The 11,172-nt window shown below is 37.3% G+C and overlaps 1 protein-coding gene across 2 annotated transcripts; it reads left to right on the plus strand.

The window, feature by feature from the left end:
- The first annotated feature begins 939 nt into the window (after window positions 1-939).
- Window positions 940-10,985, plus strand: LOC107663400 (sodium/potassium-transporting ATPase subunit beta-2-like). 2 transcript variants are annotated; one of them, XM_016453617.1, is made up of 8 exons: window positions 941-1,387; window positions 7,870-7,998; window positions 8,226-8,330; window positions 8,453-8,658; window positions 8,993-9,052; window positions 9,989-10,015; window positions 10,353-10,448; window positions 10,802-10,985. In XM_016453617.1, the coding sequence occupies exons 1-8, from the start codon at window positions 1,297-1,299 to the stop codon at window positions 10,967-10,969; spliced, it is 882 nt and encodes a 293-aa protein (XP_016309103.1). In that variant the 5' UTR covers window positions 941-1,296; the 3' UTR covers window positions 10,970-10,985. The 2 variants fall into 2 exon arrangements, with proteins under 2 accessions (XP_016309104.1, XP_016309103.1); XM_016453618.1 differs by lacking the exon at window positions 9,989-10,015 and having other exon boundaries at window positions 940-1,387.
- Window positions 10,986-11,172: the final 187 nt, after the last annotated feature.

Raw genomic sequence — 11,172 nt, forward strand, 5'->3', positions numbered from 1 at the left:
CCTTAATTAGCTTAATTTTGCACTGTAAAATCTGTAACATTTTTGTAAAATCTGTGAAATTAAAACCAAAATTAAACATTTGCTTAATGTTTTTAAAATTAAATTAATATTTAATTTTGTATTATTTAGCTATATACTGAGCATAATTAAGTCTAGTTATTTAATGCAAATGCCTTGACTGAACTTAAAATGTCAAGTTGCCATTAATCTGCAGTCATTTAAAAAAAATTACCCATCTATATTAAGTGATTCTTGACATCATAAGACAAGTTATTGAACGTAATAAAATCAATAGCATTACCAATAAAACTGCTAAGTAGCCAAACAATCTAGCCACATTAACTAATTATACCCAAATACCAATTAAACAAATTATTTTTAATGTAGATCTGTCTGAACTAAATGAATGCATTAATCCAACTCACCTGTAATGCTTGTTGAAGATCAGACTATGTATCTTGTAACAGAAAATATCCTGAAAACAGAAACAGAAAATATCTTGTATCTTGAAAAACAGCATCAAGATACATTACTTGTTTGGTTTACATTAGCTGTAATACAACAATCAAGTAGATTTTCAGTATTATTCATTTGATCCAAGATTGTTTTTACAGTGCATCTTACAATCTGAGGCCATTGGGAGTCTTTGCAAGGAACAGCAATGGAAACGCCATGCACTTCCTGAGAGGTGTTTTCCCTGACTTCACCTGAGACTTCCCAGAGACTTCTCCTTGGCAACGGCCTCATGAGATACTGACAGATGCCCCCACAAGTCTCTGCCATCACAGGCTTTAAGATGTGCCACTTTGCTGAGGGGGACGGGGCCAAGTGCGCAGCATAGCGCTGCTATTGGCTAAGAAGTGACTTGAGTTTTGCTAAAGGAGGGGCTTTTTTCGGGGTGGGGTTGATCGGGGTTGAGCAGGCAGAGATGGTTTTACTGCAGTATCGACACATTAGTGCTGCACTGTTCTCTCTCTCTCTCTCTCTCTCTCTCTCGCTCTGTCTCTCTGCGGAATGCGTACTGCACTTGTGGGTGGGCAGAACGCCGGGCGTTACAGAGAAAGCGAGGTCTGCTCTCACTCAGTCCTCGCTTGAGTGCTCGGGTTTCGGCAGAGTGCCTTGAGAATCGCTTTTATCCAGTTTTTCATTAAACAAAGCTTTCTATTGAGACCTTAAAGATCGTTTTAACCCTTTCTCCACACTATTCAAGCGTTGAATAGCTTTTTATTACTCTCAAAGAGAGTGTTGGCCCCGCGGCGTTGACTCTGTGAGTGCACATTTATTTCGTCCAGGAAAATGGCAAAGGGTGATAAGAAGAACGCGTGGAAGGAGTTCTTCTGGAACCCGAGAACGCGCGAGTTCTGCGGGAGGACCGCGAGTAGTTGGGGTAAGTCTTGCACAGCATCGACAGGATTTCACGCATGCACAAATGCTAATAAGTGTGCCATTATGTTGCAGTTATAATAAACACTGCGCTGCAATAGTTAGCGAGCCTCACTCTATCAGTGCAGAGAAGTTCACTGGAGAGACGGATCGCTGTCCGAGGTGCTGAAACGCCAGTTAGTGCGGCTTTAGTGCGTCACATGCGTTTGCTTTTCTCCTCCGCGTGTTTACGCAGCTGTAAAACTTAATGCATGATGTGATTATCTTAGTCAAATTACGAAATCTGATGTCTATCGACAAATCCAGATAACTGATTATTGTGTTATGATGGACTTTGCGGGAAGAAATGTTAAATGCGCCGCATCAGCCAATGAACAGCGTGGAGAAATGTGATGCGTCGAGTCCCTGCAAAACTACACAATGCGCTTCAAGCAGAATGTCTGAATAGAGACTAGCACACATCAGTATTCCCTGCACCACTTTCTGTAAAGAACAGCCGTAATTTTAACTGCAAAGAATGCTGAAGTGCTGCAGTTAAAAAAAAATGTTAAATACTAGAAAAAAGTAGAATTTAATTGACTAAACATGTATTTTTCTGTGAAAAGTTATTAAAATGTTTTAAGTACACCGTATGATTTATTATATATTTAACAAGGCAATTCATGTATTGTAAAATATAGTATAAGTTATGTTTTTGTTCAAAGTATGAATCACTTTTTAATTAATAGGGAAATTAAAAAGATTTCCTTGCTCGAAATTTTCTTGCTTTTTGTAGCAGTTGCTCTCTGTTGTATTCTACCTTATTTAATTAATGTTTACCCTGACAGCTGCTAGAGAGGCCAATTTTGATCAGCTATAAGCCTCAGTGTGCCATCTGTATCATTATCTGTGCGTTTCATCACAGCAAACTCATTTTAATAGTTCACATAGGCCCATATATTAACATATAATTGAATAACAACTAGAAGCTGTAAAAAATACAGTCACCAAAATGCCAACACTTACTGTTTTTTAACATCATCAGCTGACATTTTTTTACAGTCGAGTGCCAAATTTTACATTCTGCCATTTGGTTTAAATCTGTTTGAATTTTCCAAGTAATCTAGTAAGTAATCTGGCTTTTATAATTGTGTAAGGTCTTTATAACAATAGAAGTGAACCACTAAACACCTTTAGCACTGTGTATATTGTTACAAATAGTCTTTTGCAGTGACATTGAGATGATTTAATCTAGCCAAGGGCCATTTTGTGTGTGTGTGTGGGGGTTTGTGAATTAGTGTAAAATGTAATCCTTTACTAATAGGCTCATTGGTTGCCTTGGTGAGGCTATCATGTGAATATATAGCCTATTCAACAGCTGTAGATTAATTCTGGAACTGAACTGTGTCTTTTAATCAGGGTGTGATGGCATTAAAACTACAGCACTCCAAAAGTGCCCCTCGGGCATCTGTAACTCAGCTGTCAATGCTTTGGGATAGTTAGAGAGAGAGAGAGAGTGTGTGTGTGTGTGCGCACGTTTTTGTGACAAATGAGGACATAAATTTGTATAATGACAAAGGTATGACATAGGTATTACAAGGAGAAGGTGACTTTTCAGGACATTACCCCATGTCCCCACTTTTCAAAACGCTTATAAATCACACAGAATGGAGTGTATTGAAAATCTGAAATAGCACAAAGTTTCCTGTAAGGGGTAGGTTTAGGGGTAGGGTTGGTGTAGGGCAATAGAATATACGGTCTGTACAGTATAAAAACCATTACGCCTATGGGATGTCCCCACTTTTCACAAAAATAAACCTGTGTGTGTGTGTGTGTGTGTGTGTGTGAGTGAGTGTGTGTGAGAGAAAGAGAGATAGAGAGAGAAATGCTAGATCACTGCCCTCAAGACATCCATGTATGCCAGCACTTATTGCTCTAGGAGAGAGAGAGAGAGAGTGAGAGAGCGAGAGAGAGAGAGAGAAAGAGAGAGAGAGAGAGTGTGTGTGTGTGTGTGTGTGTGTGTGTGTGTGTGTGTGTGCGTTTGTGTGTATGTGTGTATGATGCTCTGAGGACTAGCTGCCTATAGTTAAGCCAGCGTGCTCTCTAAGACTCCTTAATTAGTCTATTTTTGTCTGTGCCCAAACCAGAGTGAACCTGGGTATGCTTAGATTCTTTAACAAAGTACATCCTCATTACTGGAGCTTAATAGTGACCTATGGAGGATGGTGGAAGCAGAAGCTACATTCATACAGCTGTGTCTCTTATTGAAACATATCCAGGGTTGCTTTCAGAACCCCTGGGGCACAGAGGGGTCAATAGTATCAGATAAAAGCATTTAAAGCTGATTTGACTTCAGCCCTCTGGAGAATCATGTACAGCCTGTGTCTCATCTTGTTGTTAAACATCACTCTTGCACAGGCCGTAATTGAATCTCTAAACCACTCCTGAGACTTATAGCTCATACTGCAGTATTTGAGAGCAGAAGATCTTAAAACTCTGTTCAAAGCAGTATGAGGCTTCCTGGAAACAAACCACCTTGAAAAGTTCTGGAGATATTCTAGTTCAGAAGATTCCAATACTTTTTTTTTTTTATCAGCTAAAGCCCTTTGACATAAAATATTTACGTGAAGTACTCCCTGAGATTTGAAGTGAATTTACTAACATATTTGCATGTTCACAGTTCTCTGATGATATGCAAGTAAACAAAATAGTTAATCTTTTTTAATAAATATAATAAATTATTTACTGTTTACTAAAATGTTTACACCCTGCAGTTCTCAAATCCGAAAAAAAATCTGGTTCTAACTGGACGATAGACTGCTTTGAAAGATCCTCTTTTTGAATTTAATCTTCTTTTTCAAATGTATAATATCCCATTCACTTTACAGCTACACACATCATAAATAAATATGCGGATATGAAATGTTGTTTTGAATTGAAATTATGTAATGTTACCTATTATTGCTCATTTTCCACTATGAAAAATAGTAAATTACAAAGGAACAAAACAATTGGCACAATAATGCTAACACAGCAACAATATTATAGTGATATTAATATGAAGGTCTTCTGAAAGTGGTGCTATAGTTTCAGTTAAGTTTTGGTCTGATAAGAAATATGAAGAAATATTCATATCAAGTATAATAAATAGCTATCTGCAATTGTTACCCCGAGAACCTTTTTAATTTTTATTTATTTATTAATCTTAACCTGACTAACTCTTATGTTTGTTAGTATTAATAGTAATAATTTAGATTTGTCAGTCTATAATTACTGTCTATATATTTATGTGCACCCAGTACACCCAGTTATTCCTGCCAAATAACAGGAAATTGATATTCAGAGATGGCTCCCTTTGTCTGCATCACAGGTGTGAGTTCCTCTTAAGTGTTTGATAGTATGGTGGCCTGGTAGGTTTGATGGATTTAGGAACTGATGAATCTGAAAGGATGTGGGCAGATCTAAAGAGACTGTTTTGTGGGGTTCATGTCTGTATTAATGAACGTGAACATGCAAATAGCAGATCACAGCGGCACATTCTGCTTCTCGCTTTCAGGTTGCGTTCAATTTAGAGGGTTGAAAGAGGGAGGGTGACTTTCATCATGATGAGAGACAGAAAAAGAAACAGAAGAGCACAGACAGAGTATCAGTCTCACCGTGTGCAGTAAACACACAGATCCAGCACAGCTGATGAGGATGTACCACGTTTTAACCTCATAACCAAGTTGAGCAAGTAATGTTTGATAAAGTAGGTATTTGGTAGAGTATTTGGAGAGACAGCGGTTATTTTGAGGCTGTCCTGCTGCGAGATTAAGTAGCACTTAATGATGTGAACATTTGGGCTTTGCTAGTATCCCTTGCATAAGGCAACATTCTTACCTTATCTTTGCTCACTTTCTCTCTTGCACATGCATTGCATTCTTTTTCACTCTCTCCAGGCATATTAGCACACACTCCTGTGTAATTCTATCCTGTAGCGTAACCTCACATTGCACTGCTGTTATTGATCAGTGAAAGCCTGTCTGTGCGGGGAGCTCCAGGATGCAGCGGGGGACAGAGATCCCTCCTCCCTTCAACTTAGAGCAACCTGATCGATTGTCCCCAGGGGCCTCACTGCGTGAAGCTCAGGTGTCCTGTATTTTAATGAGCTCTCCTCAGGCATACTGCTGTGCACCACAACTTACAGCACGCACATACAAACAGGCACCTTCAGCACTCAGCATTTTCTATATAATAGCAAACCCTAAATTATTTATTGTGTTGGTGAAGATGTTTGGAAGTACGTTCTTATTACAGGGGCAAATGGATGAGTTACTGAATCTTTCCTTTTTGCCTGAGAGTATTCAAGTAATTAACATTAATTTTTAAAGAGTACAAGTCCAGCAATTCTCTTCATGCTTCATGCATACAATATAAATTCCAAATGTACAGTTTGGGGTTAGTAAGTATTTTTTTTTTTTTTTAAGAAATGTATATTTAGCAGGGATGGATTAAATGATCAAAGGTGACAGTAAAGACATTTGTTACAAAAATGTTCTATTTCAAATAAATGCTGTTCTTTTGAACTTTGTTCATCAAAGAGTTCTGGTTATCATGGTTTACACTAAAATCTTCAGTAGCACAACTGTTTTCAACATTGTTAAAAATTAGAAATGTTTCTTGAGATTCAAATCAGCATATTCATTTAGAATGTAACTTATTTCTGTGATGGCAAAGCTTTATTTTCAGCAGCCATTATTCCGATCTTCAGTGTCACATGATCTTTCAGATATTAAAAAAGTTTAAATAGAAAGTAGCCACTTTACATTTTAATAATATTGTACAGTATTACTGTTTTTACTGTATTTTGATCAAATCAATGCACTCGTGGAAAAAAATTCAAATCAATGCACTTGAATCAAATCAATGAGTGGTAGTGTGTATAATCTTTCATCTTATAACAATTTTATAAATGATTTTATTTAATATGCATACTGTTTAAGTGTATTGCGAAAAGCTAAAATGTGTTTAAAATGGTAAAAAAACAGTTCCAGCAACACAACAATATATATACTTTTTAAAATCTTGACACTGAAAAACCTCCATGTCTACTGCCCATGTAAGGTTTGTTTATTTCCCATATCTGAGAAAATCTGAGGGGGAAAAATTCTTGTGCTAGAAATTACCTATCAATACTCTCTCATTAACATTAGCAAAGACTTTTCAGACTGGCTTGTAAGTATACCACATTATACACCATATTACTGTACTGACATTATATACCTCATTAATAAATAACCACTGACATAATTCTGTCATTCTTCTACGTATGATAAATATCAACTCATTAGTCTGTATAGAGATCTATTTAGTGCAGTTGTGTAGACATAATAATTTAGAGTATAATTATTATTTTATTTGGGGGTGTTTGCATGAATGTATTTACAGACATACAGTAGGCTACTCTGGTGTTTCTAAACCATAAATTCCCTGAAAATCCCCCTTTGACTTAATCTGCCCTCTTCTTCTCCTTCTGTCACCTCCCTCCCCCTTTTTGCCCTTCTTAACCCACATCTTCCCTGCAGTAATTCAATTTTGTCAAAGACTAGACTTTTACCAGACAGGATTACCAGACTTCATGTAAAAGGGACATTAGTGTGTAAAAGTATGAATGTGTGTAAGACAGAGCTGCAGTGAATGTGTATGTATAAATGTATGAATGAGGAGAGAAGATCCGGGTGCTCTGGTGAGAATTTAAGGGGATTAGGTTTGCTAGTCTTGTATCTTTTCACAGTTACATCAGCAGAAGGAGAGTGAGGAGCAAGGGAGAGAGAGAGAAAGAGAGCAAAAGATAGTCATAAATTGTTATTATGGTTATATGGTCAAAGTATTCTGCATGTCCTATTACAAACACTCCCTACAAACATGTTTTTATTAAAGTACATAAAGTGTAGGAGGAGCTACAATGAAGGAAAACATGTTTTGTTCTATAACACCAGAACCGTATGTTACAGACTCAAGTCACAACTCTATATCTCTAATTTCATTTATATCAAGAATAAAACCATACTTTTGTGAACTACTCCTAGACTTATACATTTTTATCACTTATCACTTGGTACATTAATGTAAGGGCTTACTCTAAGAACAAATTACAAATTTGGAAGACTTGGCCACTTGGTGGCACTATCATAGCAAAAAAAAAAAAAAATGACTGGAACTGTAGTCCAGTCTACATTTTGTCTTATCTGTCATCAGAAATGCTTAATGTCATTCAAAATATAGGCCAATCATTGCTGCATGCAGCTGTATTTATTAATTGAAATTAATATGCATTGTTATTATTATTGCTATTATTAAATTCATTTCAACAAGAATTCCATTAAAATAAGTCTTAGCATTTCGATGCTAAGTATGCCAAATTCCAGTGGCATATTACAGTTCACATTTATGGAAAAGTTTCCAAAAGCTTGAGTACAGTATGTATTTGTATAGAGTTTGGATTTGAATGTTTGTGTGTCCTTGTAGGTCTGATCCTGTTGTTTTATCTGGCATTCTACATTTTCCTGGCTGGATTATTTGCTCTCACCATGTACGTAATGCTGCAGACGCTCGATGACCACAGACCAACATACCAAGATAGACTTTCAACTCCAGGTAATACACACAGACTTGATCCTAAATATAAGCCTATAAAAAACTCCACCCTAATGTTACCCCTTACAGATACCTTTTGCCATTTATTAACTGTCATTTATTGATATTGCGATATTTGGCACATTATTTGGACTTTTTGATGCTCACAAGCATACTAAATGCACAATGAATGTAAACATACACACTCACAGTCTCTGTATTTTCCTATTCTCTTATTTGTTTTGCAGGAATGATGATCAGACCTAAAGGAGATCAGCTGGAGATCGCTTACACCGTGGAGTACACAGAGACCTGGGAAAGATACGTCCAGGCCCTCAATAACTTCCTCTCGCGTGAGTGCCATGCAAATAACCTTATATGTATTGCACAGAACCTGCCGCAATCATTTTACTATTGAAATCCTGCGTGCTATTTAGTTGACCGAAGGTCTTGTCCTGTTGCTTCTTGTATGCAGCCTACAACGACACAGTCCAGGCCCAGAAGAATTATGAATGTAAACCGGATCATTACTTCATCCAGGAGGACAGTGGCAGCTTGGAAAACTTCCCCAAGCGTTCCTGCCAGTTCAAACGCTCCATATTGGAGGATTGCGCTGGGATCACAGATCGTTATTATGGTTACAGTGATGGCAAGCCCTGCATTATCATCAGGCTTAACCGTGTAAGACGTGAAATAGAAAGCATGTGTGGAGCAAATGTTTGTGTCAGAAACACGTCCAGCATTATCGAAAAATGTATATAATCGAACAAATATATGCCTGATTTGATTTTAGGTCATTGAATCCCCACAGTTTTTTCGTCGTGAAGACTTTGACCTGAAACCACAGAATCAGAGACAGAGGCCTGAATGTTTATAATTAAAAATTCATCAGAGTTACTTTAGTTTTCTAATGAGACTCAACTTGACCTGTCTCTTCCCTTTGGTTTTCATCTTTTTCTCCCTCTCTCATTTCAATCTCAAATCCTTCTTTCTCTGCGTTTATTCTTCTTTGCAGGTGATTGGTCTGTTGCCTGCTGAGGATGGGCAGCCTCCTTACGTCACATGTGGTGCTAAGGTAAGGTCTCAGTCTCTTTTCCTCTGTCTCTCACTCTCCTTATCCTTCAGTCTTTTAAAAAGGGATTGATTTCAGATTAAAGTTACATGAGCCATTCAACAAGGTCACCAGATTAAATTAGCAAGTAATCAGAACTGTGGCCGGCTTCAGAGAAAAACTGCCATGACAGACTATATGCTGCTGATTCACATGCAAAAATGAACAAACAGAAATTAAAATAAGTAAAGGAACAGTTGTGTATTTCCCATTCGTTAAAATGTCTGAATGTATTCAGGAATCATCCTTCAGTAATGCAAGGTTCAGTCTCAACTGTTTTCATATTTCCATTTTTAGTCATTTTAGTACTTCAACTTTTATTTCTGTTAGCTGCCAAGTCAACATTTCTAATTTTTTATCTAATATTTATATTTTACTTAAGATTTATTTCAATTCAATATTTTAATAGTTTTAGTTAACAATAACAACACTGTTGCTTGCTTGTATTCTCATACTGTAGGTCAGTTTCCCCACTCTAAGCAAACTTTGACCTATATTGCATTAGAGTGGAAGTTTTACCTACTCTTTCCCCAAGCTTTCTCAATAGTGTGTGCCCTCTGAATCATGTATGTATGTTTGTGTTTGAGTGGGTTCTGACTGAATATTGACCACCATTCAGGCTCATGCAAATATGTTCCTCAATCTATTTCTCTCTTGGATTGCAATGTCCTCACCCATTTTTTAAACATCACACCTTTTTTTGCTCTTTCTCGTCATAGACCCATCATTCCTCCTCCTTTGTTCTGTACTGTTGTCATATAATTGTTGTTTTCAGTGTCTTTTCAGTGTTTGCTTATTATGTGTTGTTTTACACCATTGCTCATCATCTCTGTTTATGTTCCATGAGGTTGAGGTTTTTTTGTGTGTGTCTCACCTGTTCTCCCTCTCCGTTCTTGTCAGAAATACAAAGTTGGGAAAGATGAGTGGGTAAGAATAATAGACAGAATGAAGAATAATCATTTTGACAGAGGCAGAGAATTCATAATGAGCATTACATCTTTGATGTTCTGCAGTGAGCAACAAATTCGAATCCAAAATGACCAGTCTTTATTTTAAATCTTTAATTACACTTAAAAACAGCAAAGGGTAAAATGATTATTCATACAGTCAGATCATATGCTAGATAATTCCAGCATAAGATCAATTCAAAGAACTATTGATTTCTCTGTTCATTTGTTTAATTCAGTAGCAGTGGTAGTAAAACAGCTTGATACCTTCAGATTAAATGCTGAGATGAACTCATAATATCTCCCTCCCTCTGTAGGCAGATGACTCCGATAAACTTGGTGAACTGGTGTACTTTCCCCCAAATGGCACCTTTAACCTTATGTACTACCCATACTATGGCAAGAAAGCCCAGGTACAACATACACACACACACACACATGGAGAATATACTGTACATGTGTAAAATGAAAATTTACAGTCTGTTTACAGTCTAAATGCATATTATTGATCTTACTGTAAATTTTTCATCTATGCATATATTTTATTATTATTATTTTTTTAAAAGGATCATTTTTAATTATTAATCTAAGTGTCATTACTGGATCTTCCAATGAAAGAACAGACTTCTCTCTGGTGATGCATGCTGGATTCTCCAATCATTTAGCCCACTTAACCCACTAAAGATTGCATTCAGATCTGGCTCCATCCAATCAACAACTGATGGAGATAAAACCCTTTTCTGGCAATCTGTTTCTTCTGCTGCAGGTGAACTACTCTCAGCCTCTTGTGGCCATTAAGTTCATCAACATCACCATGAATGAGGACGTCAACGTGGAGTGCAAAATCAACGCTAACAACATTCCTGAGGGTAGTGAACGAGACAAGTTTGCTGGACGCATTTCCTTCAAACTGAGGATCAACTCCAGAGATTAAACAGGCGAAAGTGTTTTAATTTTTTTTTACACACACACACACACACACACACACACACACACACACACACACACACACACACACCCACAACCCACACACACACACACACACACACACACACACACACACACACCCTCACACACACACCCTCACACACACACTCTCACACACACACACACACACACACACACACTCACTCACGC

Source organism: Sinocyclocheilus anshuiensis, unplaced genomic scaffold (genome assembly GCF_001515605.1).
Source record: "Sinocyclocheilus anshuiensis isolate Anshui unplaced genomic scaffold, SAMN03320099.WGS_v1.1 scaffold1531, whole genome shotgun sequence".
Lineage (NCBI taxonomy): Eukaryota > Metazoa > Chordata > Actinopteri > Cypriniformes > Cyprinidae > Sinocyclocheilus > Sinocyclocheilus anshuiensis.